Raw genomic sequence first — 22,718 nt, 5'->3', positions numbered from 1 at the left:
TTGTCAAATATTTTCTTCACTCAGTGACTAATTGTACAAGGGGCAGGGTTGTGATCATGTCAAAGTATTTCAACCCCGCCGCATTATTTTGGTCTCAAGTCAGGAATTTCTAGCCTGTGTACGTTTTGTTTCGTTTTCACTTTCAGTTTACTTTTATGTTGCAGGATTATATAAGGGTAACTATTTCGCTGTACCAGTGTATAATGTTGTTTTGTGGCCAGCTGCAGCCTGTCCAGTGGTGTGAGGGTTTCCTCGTCGTTCATTGAAGATCCACGGATGGTCTTGAGCTGAAATTTTCATCCCGATGAGGTTGTTGTCTCTTTGGCGTATTCACCATATCCATTATCCTTACATTTTGTCAGTGTTTTTTTTTCTGTTCACTTTAAAGTTGTTGGGTGTAGATGTGGCATTATGTTTTATAGACTTTGATTCCTTTAGTTTGACCTGTATTGCTTTCTTGGTTTCTGAACACTGTTGTTTCTCCGCTTTCAATTTTTGTCACTGGTTTTCTACCATTGTATTTTCATTTGTGATTGCCTTTAACATCGTGCAATAAGTAAAGAAGGGTGTCTTTGGGTATCTTTACTAATGTGACTCCATGGACTACTCTAGGTACACTTAAGTACCAGTCCATATAAAATTCAGACAGTGCCAATATTTTAGTGATTCATGGTGAAGAAAAAAACACCAAACAATGCTTTTTCAATCTACATATGCTATATTTTTTATGAAAAAGTTGTCTCTTCAATATTCAGATCTGTACTTTTGAGAAAATCATACATTTATCTCCCACTAAAATCAACAAAATGAAACCAAATCAAGAACGATAACTCTTGCATAGTGCTAATTTCATGTACAGTCTATAAATTTGATCTCAAAAACGCAACACCCAAATGAAAAACTAAGACTGTTCATGTGATCAGTAACTAATTATGAATGAGAAATAAAAGTGAAATCGGTGGGGTTTTTTTTCACCTTCTGTGTGATTTTTTTATAAAGACAGCTACCTAAATAGATTCTAGATGACATTAGTCCATTATCATGCTGACTATGAACTTTTCAGGTTTTTGTTTAAACCATTTGCTGTTTTTCTTTCAATACCTAAAGTATATTTCGTATCTCGACTATCCACAGAAAATTTATTTTTTTTTTGTATTTGCTCAAAACTAATGTGTAATGTTTTATAAGCACAATTATTTTGGGACGACTAATTCATATAGTAGGAAGGTCCCTTTGACAAGATTATACACATTCTATGATAATCTGTAACATAGATTAATTGGATCATTAATTTAGAATTTAAAAGAAGTTTTATTTAAACAGTAAAGCACGGTTATATCCTACTTTATAGTAAAGGACGTTGACTAAATGAGTATAATTGACTAATTTACATTGTACTATATCCATTGTTACTGATTGCTCTCAGATTGTCACGTTTGTGTCTTCGGTGATTAATCAGATCAAAGTTTATTGTGCTATAATGTTTCTAACAGTCTAATGCCTGTAATCTGATCCATGGTAAACTACGGTAAACTTTAACAATAGAAACCGCACAAAAAAGCTATCAAACCGATCAGTAAAATAGCTGTAAAATTAAGGACCAATTTAGATGATGATGTTTCTTTAAGAAATGAAATCCTATCTTCTATCAGTATTTCTGTAGTCTGGTGTTTTTCGTTCGATCCAAAAAATAAAGATATAATACGACTACAAGAAGTCTTATTGGTATGTGTTGAAGCTGGTAAAATATCATCCTTCTCCGTCTCGTTTTCTGAAAAAAAATATTTTCTTTCACTTATATCATGTTTTTACTCAAAAGTTCAGTTTTACAAACAACATGAACATGGAAATACTTACACAATCATTTCATTCTTAATTTACATAGACAAAATACATGTAAAACCAATTAGTGTCTTAGTTTAATGACTGAAACACTCTCTAAACTCACAAAAGATAAAATATTGGTTTAAAAGTATTTTCTTTACCGAATTTTATCTTTAAAATTTATATTAGTGATTACCTTCGTCTCTTGTCGGTTCATATCGCGTCCACCAGGTCATCCCCTTCAACTAAAGATTTAGAAAGTAAATACATCTACTTAAGAACAAATACTATAATACCTACAAGTTAAAGGATACATATGTAAAGTACGCCGCATAAATAATAAATACTTATAAAACAATGATCAACATATCAAAGTTCAAATGGTTGAACAGAACAGCAAATGAAGAAGATAATCTTAGAATGTCCGATTTCACAAAGTTATCTTATATCAAAGCTAATTCCTTGAATTTGACAAATTGCCGTTTAAAATCTATTTAATATATGGCACTCTGTATATATTTGGCTATTGAAGGAAATACGTAGAATTAAGAAAACAAGAGGCACCCAGGAGCTTGAATCGCACACTTGGTTAAAAATTAACTTTGAAAGGCAATAAATTTAACAAGGAGTTGTCTCAAGAAGACGTTGGTAGGACTCATCATAAGGATCATTTCAGCAATTGAAAGTACCTTTCTGTCTATCATAGTTTTCAAGATATTGCCTGAAAATTGTTAAATAACCGTCATTTGCCACCTTTCAAAGGCAGTAGATCTTACAAGGAGTCGTCTGACAACTTTGATTCCTGAAGACTTTTGTAGGTCTAATAATAAGGATCATTTTAGCAACTAAAAGAATTTGGCTAAACCTAACGGTTTTGGAGATATATGGGAAAAACTACTGTCTCACCCCAATGTTCTATTTTTAGTATCGGCGGCCATGCTGTTCCACGAATAAAAAATCCCCACCACATCAGTTCTATGCAGGAAACTCCAAGAAATATTCATACCAAGTTTGGTTTCCATTGGTCAAGTAGTGTCAGAAGAGAAGAGTTTTGACAAATTGTTAACGACGACGACGATGACGGACGTCCAGTGATGGCAATTGCTCACATAGCTACCGGCCAGGTGAGCTAAAAAGAATAAGTTTTGTCTCTCTCACCTCCTCTTCAGTTTTCTTTGTAGTAAATAAACTAATTATCATAATTGACAAGCCAGTAATCAGTAGCAACAGTGGGATAAAGTACATATAATGGAGCGTATACAGTAATGCTGGTCTCGTCTCAGGTTCGCCGCAGCCCGGAGCTGGGTATACAAATTCTAATACGAGTCTTGTAACTCCGATCACATGACCTATCAACAGGCCCCAGAAAGCTCCCTGTACAATAGATTTTATAATAAACATATGCTTTGTTTTACAGAATGAGAAAAAATATGTATAGAAATTTAAAGTGTTAAAGGGTCATTTTGAACCGGAAATTCCTCCAATGTATATTATGAAATCTCGGTCTGTTTCCCAACATAAGACTTTTTAAAGTCGTTCATAACAGACAAGAAGCTTTGTATTCATTTTATTTTTCTTACTTGATTAACTAGTACTGTTTTGTTGCTACAAAACAATTCAAAAGAAAGACACAAATGTATATGGTTACGTAAAAACTCGAAAGGCATGGTACCAAAGGCGAAGCGAAGACTAATAGATAACGGCAAACATCAAACATTATGTCATGTCTGTTACTTGTAAATTGCAAATATCATTAACTTTCTGAAAATACGGTATTTAAGTAGCAGTCTTTATAAAAATCAGACAGGGAGTGCTTCATGCATGTCAAAAATCCACTTAAAATAAGACAGGGGGTGATTCATGCATGTCAAAAACCCACCTAAAACAGACAGAAGGTGATTCATGCATGTCAAAAACCTACCTAAAATCAGACAGAGGGTGATTCATGCTTGTCAAAAACCCACCTAAAATCAGACAGGAGGTGATTCATGCATGTCAAAAATCCACCTAAAATCAGACAGGAGTTGATTCATGCATGTCAAAAATCCACCTAAAATCAGACAGGAGTTGATTCATGCATGTCAACAATCCACCGAATTCATTTTTTATTATTTCTTGTTCACAAACAGTTACTGATAATATAACGAGTCTTAGTTTTAATTTGATGGTTGTGCTTTTGAGAAAAAAATCTATATAGATTGTACATGAAATTGGCACCCTGCAAGAGTTATTGTTCTTGATTTTGTTCGATTTGGTTGATTTTAGTGGGAGATAAAGGCATGATTTTCTAAAGAGTACAGAACTGAATACAGAAAGGGCAATTGTTACTTAAAAGTATAGTATATCTAGACCAAAAGAGCAACTTTTTTTCGGTGGCTTTTTTTCTACACCATGAAACACCTCTACATTAGGCCGTGACTGAATTTTATATGTACTGGTACTTAAATTGTAGTAACTACGAGGCGCCAAATGGGACTCTTGTGGTTTTGTACTCAAAATTCAATTTTTTACAGACAAAAGTGAATTTTGTTCAACAAAAATTAATTCTGATTAACAAAATTTAGAACAAACTACAAATTTTCAATTTTGTGTCACAAAAGTCAATAATTCTGTGTCACAAATTTCAATTTTGTGTCACTAAATTGACTTTTGTGAGACAAAATTGAATTTTGAAGTTTAAAAAATTTTTGCTTCGCAAATGCAATATTTTTATTTATATTTAAGCAGCAACCAAACTCAATATTTCTATTTGAAAATCTGTCTAGTTTATTAATGGGGGAGTTTTTTTAATAAATGATAAACTTAAACAATTTTTTCACAAAATTCCAACCCCATACCCCTTTCCTCTCTCAAAATGGTCAATAATTTTATAGCTCTTCGCAATACTGTACACTTTTTTTATCCCTTGGACATCTCTAGCAATATCCATTTCAGTTTTGACCTGTCAGATCAATCTGTACAGATACCGGAAATATTACAGGAATATTTTACACATATCATGTGACGTAAACAAAATGCAGACGACAGCTGCAAATTCCAAACAAGAAAATGATTGCCTTTCCTATCTAAGAAAAGCTATGCTTCGATTTTGATAATACTGTGATATGCAGTAAAATTCTATATGATTCAGCAAAAATTAAAAATAAATAAAATTGCATTTTAGCGTGAGTAAATTGATAATGTCTTGAAATATTTGTAAATTTAGCCGAAAGAAATATTTGACGATAAACTAAATAGGTTTGAATTCTTTGGTGCCTGCTCAATTGTCTTGCTAATAATTTAGGTAAACAACTGACACTTTATGTATTTAATTGCTTTAGGTAGTTTCCATTGTTTAAAGATAAATGAATTAAAACAGTATCAGACATAAAAAGATACAGTAAGTTTGAGTAAACGTAATCATACACAACCAAACATTTCCTACACTACGGCTTATGAATATTCATCTTTGGAAATTAAATGAAATTAAGAGATTTCATAGGTAAATAAAGACAGGTCCGACAGCACTTGATACTGGGTTTTTAAGGGAGCTCAACCCAGCCCTGATATCACTGTGTACGTTTAGGACAATAAAGAGTAAAAACTTGATATCTTTATTTACCAGGTACGTGAACAATTTAAATTCGATACCTTATTTCTAACTTTTATAATTATAATTTTAGAAGTAAAGTTTTAGTTGAAGTTTCATTTAAAGCAACTAAGTAAATAATTAAATTCTTATTTATCAAAATAAATAAACGAAAAAAGTATATTAATCTAATAAATAAAAGTATAAATAGTATTAAGCTTAAATTATTAACAAAATATATTTTGATCACTGTGTACGTTTAGGACAATAAAGAGTAAAAACTTGATATCTTTATTTACCAGGCCAGTCTCGAAAGCATGCAGTGTCCGCTGGGCTACGGACACAAAACCAAACTACATGCACGCCAGTCATAGCAATATCACAAAATTGATTTTTGTGACACAAAATTGATTTTGATTACAAAAAGATCAAGTCTCATTCGGCGCCCCGTAGTAAAATAACTTAACATAAAATTGTCAGATTGTCTTAAGAAATTTACCGTGTGCTAAATGATGAAATACTTAAATTGGATAATTGATTCGAAAACAACGCATGCTAATTTTTTTTTAGTTTGAATGTACGCTTATTCAACATTTTAAAAATTTTTTGCTTTAGATATTTGCTACATTTTGAAACGTCCCAATTTTGTCATTACGTACACTTTCTACTAGTCCACGTAAACAAAATCAAGATGTTTTATACTAGAACAATACTCTTTATCTTTTAAATCTTCATATATCATTATCTCCGCTCAAAACATTGAGATTGATATCATTATCATCCAACAACAACAAAAAAGTGTTGATGTACGTCTGAAAAATATGTTAATGACATGTGAATTTCTTTCGTGACATAAATCAGACACAAGTCGCTAATGTGTTGAATGCGTACATAGTTTTTGAATTTGATTCAATGAAAATGCACTTCCTTCAAAAATTGAGCTCCTTTTTGGTCATAGGTGATCGTTGTAATCGTAAAATGTTTGTCTGAGCAATTTGTCACTTCAGCTCAAACGAGTGACAATAGTGCTTATACGCTGAATAAATGACTCTACAGGGTTCTGATAAATGTGATTGACTTCAAAATCACCCCTTGCAAACCCCAACAAAAAGGCAAGTGTCACAATGGTCACTTTCAATATACATCTACAAAAAGTACCAAAGTCCGGTGATGGTTGGTTTTAATGGAAATAAAAATAAGTTTCACTCTGTTGGGTAATAGCTGTAGAGTTTTTAAACTTTATTCATTATATAGATCGCAGTCATTTATCCAATGGACCCTCTTTAAAAACTAATACAATTCACACTGTGAAATAAATTCGACAATTTCACTCTCGGACACGAATTTTAATTCGCCGATTACAAATTTTAAAATTTATGTTGAAAGTAGCAATAAATTATGGAGAAAAACAATATAATAATTAATTGGTTATCGTGAATAATAACATGAAATATCCGTAAATGTTTTAAAACATATTGAAAAATAAATTCAGATCCGACCTGGAAATGATGACTGCGCCTATAAAAAAAAACACATGGAAACAAAGGCCCTCCTGAAGTATATGAAAACCATACTTTTTCGTCCAGTGTGGTGCGTTTTTCAACAAACGGTCGGCAAGATGTTTGTACTTACCTATTTTTCATTAATTAATTTTCTTGTCCTATACCTATACATATGTTTTCATGTTTTTCATTGCGGTCCTAAATAAATGAAAAACACATGACAAGCACGTTTTTTAATTGTTTCAAACCATATATGAAACATATATATTCCGATTGTCCTGTATATTAATCTATCACATCAATATTCGCTGTCTTAACGGAATTATTAAAGATAAAAGATACATTGTACGTACCGTCTCAGTTGTCCCCTTCCAAAACATGGAGGTTAGAAATAAGATCCCTAACGGTGACCCCAAATATCCTTCTACTACCACCATATATGAAAAAAGTTTTCCTCCCTGTGATGACTTAACAAGTGGTATCCATAGTATACTGACTGTACACATACACAGAATGAACAACCTGTAAGGCGATATTTTACTATGTAAAGGTGGTGATTATTTTGGTTAATGACAATATTTACTGTGGTAGAACTGATTTGGTGCTCGTCGATGAACATTTTGTAGTTAGAATAAGGTAATTAGTTTTGCAACCCTAATGTAACGTAATTTTTGCATCCGCAATCCAACAAACAATTCAACTTGTAATATGAAAAATGTACTGTTGTTTTAAATGTTCTATATGATTTTCAAGATTTTTTACAACGAAAATACAGAGGTGCAAGAATAAACGCAAGGAAGAAGTCCTTCTGAACAAACTTTAACCATTAATTGTACTTGGTGAGAAAAAGGACCTAATTTCATATTCATAGTAAGTATTTTAAAAAATTGCCCTAAACAAACACTCCCTCTTATTGAGAAATTAAAAGAAAACAAATGAAATAAGATATAAAAATAATAATAATAAAAAAAAATATTTCAATTTTAAATAATTTTAGTACAAATAAAACTGCTCCAATTATTACTTTTGACGATATTGACACGTGGGTTAATACTACTATACCTGCCGACGATGAGTAGTTCCTTTTGTGTTGCATTCTTTCGTACCCTTTTCCAAATATCCAGCGTAAATATAGCACTAGAACTGTTAAATATAGAAGTCAGGGAGCTCATAATGGCTGATAACATGGCAGCTATCATAAAACCCCGAATTCCTAGGATTATAAAGAAATTTGAGATACTTTGAAAAAACTATATACAAGTCATACGTTTGAGTTCAGAATTTAATTTCGTTTTCTCAGCTAGCTCGGGTTGCAGATTTGTAAAAAATTAATAATACATTTACCGTATCTCGTAAGCACTTATAACATTTGTTACTACAGTTTTTTTGTAAAATTTGAAAGGAATGAAATAGGCAAAATTCACTTACCCACTGGCATCAACTCCATCACCAACTTAGGATAGGCAATGTTAGAACAGCCAACCGGGTTTTTACAAACTTTATAACACTCCTGTGGATCAACACATGCTATTTCATCTTAAATAAAAAACAATATCCTAAAATGTTTTCTACAGAAACACCATCATTTACAATAATTTGTTCAGAAATAAACGGAAGGAGACAATGTCATTAGGACAACAACCATGGTATGAAACTTTATGACTGAACACGAAGTCAACGTCTACCCATATATACAGTACAGATATTCACAGTTGGCATCACACGAAAAACTGTTTTATATCCCTTGTCGAACCTTTTGAAAATTGTTCGAAATTGAAACTTGAAACAGTCAAATAGTTAACAAATTACGTGGAGTAAATAAATATGAAACAGCTATGAATAACGTACGGTGTCGGCATTAGTCAATTCTCCTAACGAAAAGCGGTACCCAAGAGACAATGAAAAAAAAAAACAAAATCAATAATAATTAAATCGACGATATTTTCTCATATAATCGACATATTGGTGTGTTTTTACCTGGATAAAGAATTCTACTGATCATTCCTGGAAACATCAGCAAAAACAGTGGTAACAACTTCAGAAATCCAGCGACCAGAGACCCACCTTTAGCATGGGACCAACTCCTTGCTGCCAGTGACCTTTGGACTATTACCTTTGGACAAGAAGTCATTCATTTAAATGTCAACTAGTCTAAACTCTTTTAGTTAACACTTTAAGTATTAGTCCGCATCAATTCATACACATACTAAGGTGATTCATAGCGTAGAAAAACCCACGGAACAAACAATGCTTTTATGGTCAACATATGCTAAGTTCTTATGTGACAATAGTCCTTTCTGTATTTAGATATGTACCTTTGAAAAAAAAACACAATTAAACCTTGCACTAAAATCAATCAAATCCAACCAAATCAAAAACAATAACTCTTACAAAGTGCTAATTTCACGCGCAATCTATAGAAATTTTATCTCAAAAGCGCAACAACCAAATGAAGAACTATGATTGGTTATGTGGTTCGCAACTGATATAAGCAATTCCGTTGGTGATTGGTATGCATGAATCACCCCCTGTCTGATTTGTTTTAAAGACTCTATTTAACCCTTAAATTCAAGATATAAAAAAACACGCCTTCACGGCAAAGGGGTTTTCCATCAAAATGAAGCTTATATTGTGCTGATATGTTTCTCACTCAACGTTTACGATTGATTTCTGTCATGTAAGCATGGGTGTATTTTATTTTAACGTATTAAATAGCCTTCGGGCAAATTGCATCTAAATACGACAATTGTATTATACCTTTTATATGTAATGGAATTTTTAAAAAGTAATATTATTGAGAAGCAATATTATGAGTCATTTTACCTGATCACAACACCAATACCACAAACATCCTAGTGATGACTGTAAAACTAGACCTGGCCAGGGATTTTCTGATCCCGAGGCATCTAGAAAGATGTGAAATGCATCTTTCCGTGGCATCCCACACGTAGTGTTTCCCTGCAAGATTGAAGGCTTTGCGTCCATGTATTTTTCTATCATGGCATTGTATCCTCCTATTTTGTTAAAACCTGAACAAGAAATTACTTGTGGCAAAACAACGATATACTAAAATGACAGCATTTATTAAAATCACATACATGTATGTATATTTTAATGTCGTTGTAATAGGGTTAAAGCATATGCACCTTCTCTTAAAGCATACACAAAACCTGTTTCTACATTTTAATAATTAATTTTAAGACCTTCATCAAAAAGCACGATTATTCTCGACTTGCGGACCAACATTTTGTCAACATTTATCTCCCTTTGGAGCAAGTGTCTGTTCGGAACAAGTAAGATTTTCCTTCCGATATCGACGATACTTTAGCAAATCTCGAAAGTCAAAAGGAAATTTCTCGTTCTACTGACCCTGCCATAAATTTTCTTTACCCGGGATACAAATGAAAATCATCCTTATGTATCCTACCAACAAAATGAAACACACTGTACATTTTAGGAACATCATTGTGTTTGTCTGCTGGGGATTCCATTTTCATTCGAGTTACCTCTTTTTTCTGCACTCGAATCCGAACATCGATTAGAGAGACTTCGAAATTACACCTGCTCTTACGGGAGGTAACTCTGCAAAAACAGGATAAAATATGGCTGCATCCCGAGCTCCGCAAGTAGGGAATACAATTGAACAAATAAGTTTAAAGACCTTTACCTAAATGCACGATTATGTAAGATATTTGTGTAACAATGATTCAATTATTTATTTACATTTATTCACTTCATTTCCATATACGTAGTTTCGTACGTGGTATACATCATTTTGATTTGTTAAGTAAGATAATACAGACCTGTTCGCACTAAACTCCCGCATTTATGTTCAAATTGATTTAATAATGAAAGAGTGTAAAAATCTGACAGAGAAACATTGATTATCATGACCGTTACTAATTGTCTTGGTTCTCATGACATTTATCGTCCCTATCGTTATTATAGAAGTCTGTCTGATCTTACTGGTTCTCATGACATTTATCGTCACTATTCTCATTATAGAAGTCTGACAGATCTTACTGATTCTCATGACATTTATCGTCACTATTCTTATTAGATAAATCTGACTGATCTTATTGGTTCTCATGACATTTATCGTCACTATTCTCATTAGAGAAGTCTGATTGATCTTACTGTTTCTCATGACATTTATCGTCACTATTCTCATTATTGAAGTCTGACTGATCTTTCTGGTTCTCATGACATTTATCGTCACTCTTGTCATTATAGAAGTCTGACTGATCTTACTTGTTCTCATGACATTTATCGTCACTATTCTCATTAGAGAAGTCGGACTGGTCTTATCTTATAATAAAATGTAGTTTTCGGTTGCTGCTGGAATATAAATATTTTTTTCTCTTGAATCTATAACAAACATTCTTAGCCGACATCAAATCATAAGCCCACTTGGAATAAAAAAGGTCGGTGCCTTTGTTAATGAAAAACTATAAAAGCGTGAGTTTTTTAATCAATATTACATGTTACATCTGCTTCGGTCATCATCAAAGTTTGAGTAAACTTACTGATTGCCATGACTGCTGAGTTAACTTAATGATTGCTATGACAGTGACCGCCCCTTTGGTCATTATCAAAGTCTGAGTAAACTTACTGATTGCCATGACAGTGACTGCCCCTTCGGTCATTATCAAAGTCTGAGTTAACTTACTGATTGCCATGACTGCTGAGTTAAGTTAATGATTGCAACGACAGTGACCGCCCCTTCGGTCATTATCAAAGTCTGAACTAACACTGATTGCCATGACAGTGACCGCCCATTCGGTCATTATCAAAGTCTGATTTAACTTACTGATTGCCATGACTGCTGAGTTAAGTTAATGATTGCTACGACAGTGACCGCCCCTTCGGTCAAAATCAAAGTCTGAACTAACACTGATTACCATGACAGTGACCGCCCCTTCGGTCATTATCAAAGTATGAGTTAACTTACTGATTGCCATGACAGTAACCGACCCAATAGTCATTATAGAAGTCTGCAACGTATCTGTATACATCACTGCCGTTAGTCCGCCTGGAAATAGAGATTATAAAGGTTAAATAATTGCAGGTCAAGTTCCTTTTTGTTTATATTCATTGTTGAGTAAAATATAGGATTCCTGAGATACCATAAGTTTCTATGACAACAATCACTATATTTTGGCAATGTGAAGTGAGATTTTTGTTTGTAGAAATGGAGGTTATCTCAACAGTTTTCCTTTGATAGACATTATGCTACTCGTTGTATAAATGTTTAGCTCACTGTACACTCAATCCTTTTCATTGACGTATTACTTATTCTGACGTTCCTCACCCAAAATAACTTTGCCAATTTTAAAGATGTAATTATAAATAGGCGATATATATAAAAAGAAGAATCAAATCATCAAAGCATCAGATTTACCTAGAGCTGTGTAAAGACCAGTTATAAACAGCAACACAGCAATGGAAATGTACATATCCCATCCTAAAGCCATTTGAATAAACAGCGATCCAGCAAATATACTGACCTGCAAATAATTGCAGTACTTTGAAATTCAGTGTTCTAGCAATTGTTATAAAATTTTGTTGGATGAGTATAGCTAGTAGTTTAAAATGTATGATTATTTAGTCTTACTAAAGTAAAACTATTGTCGAGTTGTATGCAGTTACGTGTGTTTATGATAAAAGTTTAAATGAGAATGCATTTACTAAGTAAAACAAAAAAATAAGTGCAAGAAATGCAACACTTGCACTTACAGCCTTGTTAGGTCATACAGTATCAAAGACAGTACACTTAAAGCCAGCCTTGTTAGGTCATAAAGTATCAAAGACAGTACACTTACAGCCAGCCTAGTTAGGTCATAAAGTATCAGAGACAGTACACTTACAGCCAGCCTAGTTAGGTTATAAGGTATCAGATACAGTACACTTACAGCCAGCCTTGTTAGGTCATAAAGTATCAGAGACAGTACACTTACAGCCAGCCTTGTTAGGTCATAAAGTATCAGAGACAGTACACTTACAGCAAGCCTTGTTAGGTCATAAAGTATCAGAGACAGTACACTTGCAGTAAGCTTTCTTAGAACGAAGATAGCACACTTACAACAAGCCTTGTTAGGACATATGGCATCTGAGACAGGACAATTACAGCAAGCCTTGTTATGGCCATGTGGCACCAGTGACAGAACACATACAGCACGCTTTCTTAGAACGAAGATAGCACACTTACAGCAATACTTGTTAGGACATATGGCATCAGAGACAGTACACTTACAGCAAGGCTTGTTATAGCCATATGACACCAGTGACAGACCACTTACAGCAAGCTTTCTTAGAACGAAGATAGCACACTTACATTATAGCAAGCCTTGTTAGGACATATGACATCAGAGACAGTACACTTACAGAAAAGGCTCGTTAGAACATATTGCATCAGAGACGGAACACAAACAGCAATCTTTGCGAAGATGTAGACAGTACAAAAACAGAAATCCTTGTTAGGACATGTTGGATCAGAGACGGAACACAAACTGCAAGCTGTGTTAAGCCGAAGACAGTATACTTACAGCCAGCCAGATTAGGACATATGGCATCAGAGACAGAACACAAACAAGATTTATTAAGATGAAGACAGAGTACTTACAGTAAAGCTTGCTGTTAGTGCAAGGCTTGCTGTAAGTACTCTGTCTTCATTTTAATAAATCTTGTTGTTTGTGTTCTATAAATGCCTAAAACATGAGTTTTACTGTGTTGATATGCTGTGAATGAGAATTCTATTTGATACTGAGACAAATTTTCTAGGGGTAGTGGTAATATTTTTAACATTTTTAAAAAAATTCTTTCATGAAAACTAATTTTTCGAGGTTTATATGTAGAAAATTAAATTATATATTGAGTGATACCAAATTTGAGATGTTTTAGTTGAGCAATAACTTGAAGAGTCGAATTTATGTGACTTTTGACCGAAAAATCGAAAATCCCATTTTTCGCATTTTTTGATGAATTCTGACTACGAAAATTCATCAAAAGAACCCCAGAAGTATAAATTGTGATAATACTAAACAGAAAATACCAAATAAGCCATTTTTTACTGAAGCATTAATACTCTAGAGGTGGTGACATTGAAAAATATGTCAATTTAAGCAATTTTTCGGCGGGTTGGGTATATTTTTTTCCTTTTACCGCAAAACACTCAGTGTTACCTCAACTTTCTTGGTATTATTTTGAAGCTGAAACATTGGGCTACATGATGAAGTATACATATATCCGTTTACTTCGTTTTGTCGAAAGAAGAAGTACTTAGAATAAAAAAACCTTAAAAAGTTGATTTTTGCCTCAACGAGGTATTAAAAGTAGCAAAAATACAAAAATGCTTCAGTTTATGTTTTGGTGACAAAAGATTCGTAAATGGGAGGTATAAAGGTACCTAAAAATCACTATTTTGGTTGATGAGTGGGGGAGCACGGTGGGTTATCTCAGCCCACGTATTATGGTATTGACAGAACACTTACAGCGAGCCTTATTAGGACATATGGCATCAGAGACAGAACACTTACAGCAGAGCCTTTTTGGTGCATAAAATCAGAGACAGTATATTTACAGCAAGTCTGGTCATTCACATTTAGTTTTGTTAGGACATATTGTGTCAGAGAAAGTACACTTACAGCAAGCTTTGTTATGTCATGACAAAGACATATACTAACAGCAAGCCTTGTCAGGACATATTATATCAAAGTCAGTACACTAACACTTGTGTCAGAGACAGTACACTCACAGCAAGTTTTGTTAGGACATATTGTATTAGAGACAGTACACTTACGGATATATTGTATCAGAGACAGTACACTTACAGTAAGTTTCATCGGGACATATTGTATTAGAGACAGTAAACTTACGGACATATTGTATTAGAGACAGTAAACTTACGGACATATTGTATTGGAGACAGTATACTTATAGCAAGCTTTGTAAGGACGTAAAGTATCCGAGACAGTACACTTGCACAGCAAGTTTTGTTATGACATAAAGTATCAGAGAAAGTACACTTACAGCAAGTTTTGTTAGGACATAAAGTATCAGAGACAGTATACTTAAATACGTTCTAATTCTACTTCCTCCATGTCTTTTCTGCATGTATTCTGGAAGGGTGTAAACCTGCAACCAAATTCAGATACACCAAACAGGTAATTATACTGAAACTATAAATACTCTCAGCATACAATTAAAGCTCATTAAATGCTACCCGCCACATCCCTATGACATACATAAACATACATACTCTATGGAATTTATATTTCATCCGAAAGTTTTGGTATAAACCTAAAGCTTATTCAAATCAGAAACGTCAAATACGACGCAAAAAGCATCATGTTTTCCATAATCAAAAGGGGAACCTCAGGATACAACGAAAACCTCAAAAGTTTATTTATTTTAAAATGCAAGATGGCAAAACATAAAAATTCATTCCTTAAATAATTCCTAATTAAACCGGTCTATATATAAGACTATTTGACCTGAACTATCATAGACTGGCAGTTTCAGATGTAGTTTACTCGAGAATTCACGTGGATGAATGGAGAAAATCATAAATCACTTTTTAAAACCTTGAATTGAACAAAATGCGGCCCATATAAATTTACGATTTTAATCTGAATGTATGATACAACTGTATGTGGCTGTAAATTTCAAAATAATCTATTTTAATCAAGTACTTATCGTAGTATCATTTTTTCCAAAATATGTCATGTTTCTCTCGTCGTTTTATTCAGATTTAATTTACAAAAAACAAAGCTAGTATTTTATTGAATTGTGGCAGCTCAGTGCATGCGAAATCATGTTTTATGGAACACTTAAAAGAGAAATGGACCATATACCAGGTCGATATCTCTTTTAAGTGCTCCATAAAACATGATATTGCATGCATCAACTGACATAGAGTTGTTTTATAACATTTCTTTGGCCCCGTGCAGGTCCGGGTGTTAAAAGAATAGGCCTGCAGCAGCGCTAAGCTTGTCGTATAAGGCGACTAAATAGTGCTCAGAAACCTAGCCGGGGGCTAGGCGCTCTGCCCACAGAGCAACTGGGATGTGTGCCCCAGGTGGTGGAATGGGGTACCCCTGGCGTGTTACATGCTGGGGTTGTCAGGCTATAATACGGAAAACCTGACCGCAAACCATAGTGGTGCACCGTGTTGGGAAAGATGCCACGTTCCTCGCACGTTAAAGAACCCTGCTGTGGTATTCGATAGGAGTAGGAACCTTTGCGCTCCGCCACAGGAGGCTAAATTGCCCTACCTTACCCATCCCCCCTTTTTCCAGTGGCAATCAAAATTTGTCGACCCTATTATCCTTGTGACCCATCCTTTTTTTTTCATTTCATGTTCATTTTATCATCCATTTCATGTTCATTGTCTGAATATAGCTGAAATATTGCTGCTCGGACGTTAAACCCCAACAAACAAACAAACAAACAAATAACATTTCTTTGTAGAAAATGTTTCCACTGAGTGAGTTTCTCTTCATTGCGATTTAAAAAAAATATTTTGGTATATTACATTTATTGTGGTTGAGTCAAGTATAACTGCATAACCACTATTTGCTTGTATTTGTTTTTTGGAAGTCCTTTTTTTAATGAGTAAATTTAGGCATTTGACCAATTGACATATTTTAATGATAATTTTGCTGTTGAGAATGTAAACAGCTGTGCAATATCACTTGTAATCAAAACGCCAAGCGTGCAATATCACAAATATGGATGTGTCAGAAATACATTGTTTAAATGGAAATGAAAATAGGAAATGTAACAATACATTTTATAATGAAAGTCTCACCCCTGCCGATATGTATACTGGTATGAACAGCCATCCTAACGCTAGAATTAAGAATATAACCTGTAAAGAAGAGGCTGCATGTAACTGCTGAATAAAATGTAACACTGGACATTCAAATAAAAAAAAAAAAAAAAAAAAACAACAACAACAACAACAAAACCAAAACAAACAAAAAAGTCTTACATTAATGTCTCATAACACACATTATTTGTTTTATATTTGCAAACACATTCTAGTTAAGTTTTTAAATTCTTTCCCCTCAAATTGTTCAATCTTTTTTTGTAAGCAGAATGGAAGCCACCCTCGAATCATTACTCAATAGAAATATACGTACAAACCACTCAAACAGAACCAGTGATATCCCGGATGATGCCCCCGCTCCTGCCAACCCAACAAAGTGCTCACTACCAATGTTGCTTGAAAATAGTGATGCTCCTACCTTGAATGATAATATAAACCGTCAATTTAAATCCAACTAGAAAAGAACGAATCTCCGTAAAAAAATAATACTTAATAGTGTTAAACGTTTTAAAGTTTTCAATGAAGTTCTCCTTTAAAAATAAAAACAAGAATCAAGTCAATTATCTCCAAAAACAAAAAAAAAAATAAAACAAAAACGATGCGGCTCTTTAGTTGACATTTAGTTCGAAAACTTGAAAGTATTGCAATGATTTAGATAATATTTTGGTAAAACTGTTTGCGTTTCTCTGAGGTAGAGGAACATTCGAGAATATAATGATATTCATCACCTAGTTTTTGGTTATAATACACAGTGTCTGTTTTCTCTTTCTATACCTTACCATCTACCAGTGTCCTTACTACTTTAAGTACTTCATATATTGCCTTTGTTGCCATGTCTGCTAAACTCTTTTTAGTAACATCAAGTTTTCGTAAAAATACCTCCAAGATAATTGAATTCTTTCACTATTTCAATTACGCTGTCTTTAAAAGTGAATGTAAGGTCACGAGGGAGACTGCCAATGCCAAATACGAACACTTTTGTTTTATCTACATTAACGGTCAGTTTCCATATACCACAGTAGTTTGAGAAGGCAATCGTTTTTGTAAATCTGCAGATTCAGCCATTAATACGGTATCATCTGCGTAGAGTAAAACAAACAGCTTCATGTATATACCTAGAAATGATTCGATTTCTGAAGATACACAGATTAGACCATTTATATTGTGGGACTGTAAAAAGTCTTCTAGATCATTTAAAAACATGGAGAACAGAAAAAGAGATAAATTCTCACCCTGTCTCACACCAGTTTCACAGCTAAAAAAATCGGATGTCATGTTTATGAATGTAATACATGATTTGATATTGGAATACAGATTAAATATCACGTTATGCATTTTCCCATTTATGTGGTTCAAAAGCAGTTTATGAAAAAAGTCCATTACGCCAAACTTTATCAAAGGCCTTTTCAAAATCTATAAAACGCAATAAAGTTTTTTCGCTTAGATTTTAGGATTTGGAACAAAGTATGGATCGCGAAGATATTATCTACCGTGGAATATTTTTGTCCGAAGCCGCATTGATTTTCCTTTAAAGTACGAAACTTTTAAAACTTTTCGGAAAAAGTGTTCAACCTAGCATTTAATATCGCAGTAAACAACTTTTCGAGACAGCTTACAATTGTGATAGGTCTTTTTTTCAATCATTCGGATCTCCTTTGTTTTTATATACTGGTTTAATCATCCCTATTAACCAACTACTAGGCAATATTCCTGTGTCAAAGACAACATTGAAAAGTTGTTCATATATATCAATGAAAATATCTGATATATTTTTGATATACTCATTAATTATCTTATCTTCTCCGCATGCCTTACTATTCTTCAGGTTGTTAATACATTTAATTATCTCGTTTCTTGAAATGTAACCGTTTATATAAGCATTTGAAAATTCTATAGGGACATTTTGGACAGTCGGTACCAAATGTTGGTCATCTTCTTCAGCAGAATTCAACTGTTTAAAAAAAGTCATAAAGTGTATCGATATTTGGTTGATTTGTCTTTTGTTTTTTATCAAGAATTTTCCAAAAATCCCTTGGATCGGTTTTAGAGGCATTTTGAATGTCCTCCGCCAGAGTTTTACAATAATCTCTATACTTATCATCAAGAACTTTTTTATAGAGTCTTTCTGCTTTGGTCATATTTGAAACATTTTCACTCGATTTATTTGATTTATAGTTACGTTTAAATTGTCTAAAATTCTGTCTCAGAAATCTGCAATCTTGATTAAACCACGGTTTTTGATTTTTGATATTACTGTCATTGTTAATTTTATTCCTATCCGTTTTATTTTGGCAAGTTCCAAATGTTTTTGCCGCAGAGTTAACAAGGATGCTACATTATCATTAGCTATGGTTTTAATGTTTTTCTTTGACATCACCTCTACATTAAAAGCAATGTGTAAGGGCGTGTGAACATCTGAGTAGAGCTTACTTGATTCAAGTATGTCAAAATCTTTTAAAAAAATTCAACATTTTTGGACTACTTATGGCATAATCGACGACACTTGCATTTCTACATGTAAATTTACCAAGCTCTCGATCATTGTCAATTCTACCATTTACGATGAACATATCATTACCCTTACAGAATTAAGTAACACATTTCCGTATCTGTTTTTGACCCTGTCCATACTCTTTGTTTTGCAGGGGATTCATATATTTTCCAAATATTGGGTGGAGTTTTCTGTGAACTATTATTATTGTCGGAGTGTCTACTTTCATTAAACTTAATAAAGTCATTTTCGTCAGAAGTTCTTACATTAAAGTCGCCAAGAAAAAACAAATATAATCAGAATTGTTTGAGAATGTAAGAAATTCCTTTTCAAAATCTGAAAAGGTATCTTCAGATGAGAATTTTGTGTACTCTGGAGGAATGTAAACTACTCCATATATTACAAGCTTATCTGTTTTGAACAGTTCCTTGCTACATTTGAATTACATGCTATATTTGCCATTTGCCATTGGTATCTAAAATATCTATATAACTCTCTAATTCATTTTATAACCAAATAATAGTACCACCTGAACGTCTACTTGTAATTTATTTTTCTATTTTACATAGAGAATGTATAACCTTGGAGTTCTATATTATCTAGGTCGTCAGTTTAAGTTTCTACAAAGCAAGTTATGTCATAGTTTTCAATAAGAGTTTGAAATTCTAAATATTTCAATTCTGTTTTAATACCACAACAATTCAAACACATGACTTTCAATTTTAGGCCTTTTTCTTGTAGGCCTTTATCTTTAAAACTTTCAGAGAAAATGGCAACACCGAGTTCTGAAGCATTATTCATAGTTCGTAATATATTTTCTGTATTGCAACAGTAAAAAAAAGCAAAAAAAGCGAAATCGAGAAATCATGAATAATCAGGTTTTCAGCAAAATCCGTTTCTCACAAGTTACACTGTAACAATATAATGTTGAAAAGCATGAATTAACATTTTAATGCATTTTACATGTAACTAGTTACTTACAGCAAACCATGGCATTGATCTACTGGCCAAGAAATAGTTCTTAACACTACCCCTGTTAGGTTTACATAGAGTCTGCAAAAAAAATGGAACATTTACCATAAAGGAAAAGATTTACATTGAGTCTGTAAATAATGAAACATTTACCATAAAGGAAAATGTTTACTTGGAGTCTGTAAATAATGAAACATTTACCATAAAGGGAAAGGTTTACATAGAGTCTGTAAATAATGGAACATTTACCATAAAGGAAAAAGTTTACATAGAGTCTGTAAATGACGTAAAATTTGCTAAAAGGGAACGCTTGATTAAACAAGTATTTATATTGTGTATTTAACAATCCAAATTAAATAATGATCAAGATCCAAACCAATCACTAGCACGACCCAAACGACTCTAAAGCCTGTTTAGATAAAATGTATATTCAAACCATTGATTGTAAATGAAATAGAGAGAAAAGAATTGAATTACAAAATACATTTAAGATTTTATATTATTATATAGAAAAAATAAAGCGATACATTCATGTTTACTTCTCATATAAAGTGTTATATTTAAACTTTTTAAATTTCTATGGTTACAAGATAAGATCTAAGACTTACCCACAATCCCAAACCAAGGACGGACACAAAATACAGAATAACGACCAAAATATCGGCCCAATGATTTAATCCTTTACTGTAAACCATTGTCAGTACTGTATATGACACGGTTAACTTTAGAGTGTGAGCTTGTAATCTACTGAGAGCGATATAATCTTTAAGCAATTTATTTTATATGATAAAAATGGAATTATGTATGCAAATTATATCAAAAATGGTTGGTATACAAGATAACGTAAAAGCGATATTTAACATCCAAATACCTCCGTTATGATTACACTTGTAAGTGTGTTTATCTAGGAAGTATACACCCATTTGTGTTAAATTTCAACTGAGCTTTATATAGAAGCATAAAGTAATAGGGAATATGATAACCATCCCAATAGTTATATTACACTGAATCCCCCCGCGTAATGTCAATGACATAACTCAGATTATTAAAAAAGGCAGTTGATGCTTGTTTTCCGATTAAAATCAGTAAGTACGTGGGCTTAGACAACCATATGCACTCTCTTCAGCAACCGTAATGTGATTTTTAGGTACCCTTATACCACCCATTTACGAATCAATTTGTCGGCAAATAAAACATCGTTGAAGCAAAAATCCAAAACACAGAACGAAATAACTAAAGTATTAACAGGCAGTGTTCCAATGGCATTAATTGCAAGAAATTTGAAGTTACACTTAAGTTTTTTTTAATACAATGCTAAATATGTATCCCTTCTCTACGGAAGAACGCCTACAGTATTTACGTCTCAGCAAAAAAAAGGCTTATCCCATACCTACGTTAGCCCCGGCAAGCCATGGGAGGAATTATAAAAGTAAACTGCAATTCATGCGCATGAGTTTTCAATCTTTTTAACAATTTAAACAAGTTTGGGCATAGAAACGCTTGAAAAAACTTTTTCCCTTATATCTTATCTCTTTTTTGCAATTCGACGATTATTTCAAGCTTAAAAATTCAAACAATTGATATAAGTTGATTCGGTACATTAGTATTTTGATTCTAGTAGGCCAGCACGATTTTTTTTATGTAATTGAGGATATTATGTCGTTTTAGGGTATTATCTATCAATAAACGACTTATTAACATATTTTGTCATATTATGAAAAAAAAAAAAAAACATTTTTCTTTAAAAATATTTTGAAAGTGGAATTTTAAACGTTTGGCTACAATATGTCATGATGAAAACATTGCTAAAAATTATTGGCCAAGTGAGTACACTGTCTATATCATAGACCCTTTGTAGAACTAAATAATATAATTTTTCATTTTTCATATGAGGTCACTAAATGTCGAGTCTCTTAATGGATTTTGCTATGAACCAGTCTACTTCCTGGATCTTGTCGTGGTAACTAATTCAAAGTAGGATAAATATCAATGTATCGTTTGTACACGGAAGTCGGAATAGTAGACGTAAAGACTGTTCAGTCCACAATCAAAATCATTTGAGCTAACTGCATTGTATTATGTGTATTACGGTGGCTTCCTCTTACAATAGTAGATACAACGTTCCATTAACTGTGGTAGTGGAGTACACTTTCAGCTCAGTTGGTCGACTTACTGTTTCAGGGGTCCTTGGTTAAAGTATCTACTTGTACTGTTCTAAACCGTGCTCTGTTGTTACATATATGCTATAACATAGCATTCCGAACAATGAACTCTCTGTGTGAAAAAAATACGCATTCCGGAAACGATAAATTTGACATGCTTAAGAAAAGTGTAGACGGATTTTTTTTGCCGATCATATAGTACTTTACTAGCCTAAGCATACATAACATGCAAAGAGATGAGAAAAGCTTTCAAGAAAAAAAAATATTGTAAGGATTAAAGTCAGATTTTATTTGGGAAAAATACTTTTCTCATAGGAAAATCTGGAGTTGCTATGGGAAAATTACTCATTTCCTAAGGAAAATCTACATT

The 22,718-nt window shown here is 33.1% G+C and overlaps 1 protein-coding gene across 2 annotated transcripts; it reads right to left on the bottom strand.

Annotated features, from left to right (window-relative positions):
- Positions 1 to 1,360: 1,360 nt before the first annotated feature.
- LOC148610857 (sodium/glucose cotransporter 4-like) lies at positions 1,361 to 20,956 on the bottom strand. 2 transcript variants are annotated; one of them, XM_088590676.1, is made up of 16 exons: positions 20,795 to 20,833; positions 20,196 to 20,267; positions 17,503 to 17,802; positions 17,037 to 17,141; positions 16,703 to 16,762; positions 14,923 to 15,027; positions 12,296 to 12,401; positions 11,846 to 11,926; positions 9,718 to 9,923; positions 8,872 to 9,007; positions 8,323 to 8,430; positions 7,957 to 8,107; positions 7,248 to 7,416; positions 2,983 to 3,198; positions 2,021 to 2,069; positions 1,361 to 1,771 (listed from the first exon to the last, which is right to left on the bottom strand). In XM_088590676.1, exons 3-16 carry the CDS (start codon positions 17,503 to 17,505, stop codon positions 1,536 to 1,538), a joined length of 1,731 nt encoding a protein of 576 aa, XP_088446802.1. In that variant the 5' UTR covers positions 17,506 to 17,802; positions 20,196 to 20,267; positions 20,795 to 20,833; the 3' UTR covers positions 1,361 to 1,535. The 2 variants fall into 2 exon arrangements, with proteins under 2 accessions (XP_088446802.1, XP_088446801.1); XM_088590675.1 differs by lacking the exon at positions 17,503 to 17,802 and having other exon boundaries at positions 20,795 to 20,956.
- Between the last annotated feature and the right edge of the window lie 1,762 nt (positions 20,957 to 22,718).

The sequence above is a fragment of the Perna viridis genome, chromosome 7, assembly GCF_037379345.1.
Source record: "Perna viridis isolate PV_CMFRI_1.1 ecotype Kerala chromosome 7, ASM3737934v1, whole genome shotgun sequence".
Classification (NCBI taxonomy): Eukaryota; Metazoa; Mollusca; class Bivalvia; order Mytilida; family Mytilidae; genus Perna; species Perna viridis.
This window is presented reverse-complemented; position numbering and strand designations above follow the sequence as displayed.

What these genes read in the sequence shown, in the direction of transcription:
- LOC148610857 (XM_088590675.1), bottom strand. Translation starts at nt 20,881, where the DNA reads ATGGTTTACAGTAAAGGATTAAATCATTGGGCCGATATTTTGGTCGTT. An exon ending in ATGTCCTAACAAAACTTGCT is followed by an intron (nt 12,402 to 14,922) that starts GTAAGTGTACTT and finishes AATTATTTGCAG; the next exon opens with GTCAGTATATTTGCTGGATC. An exon ending in GGTTACTGTCATGGCAATCA is followed by an intron (nt 9,924 to 11,845) that starts GTAAGTTAACTC and finishes TTTCTTGTTCAG; the next exon opens with GTTTTAACAAAATAGGAGGA.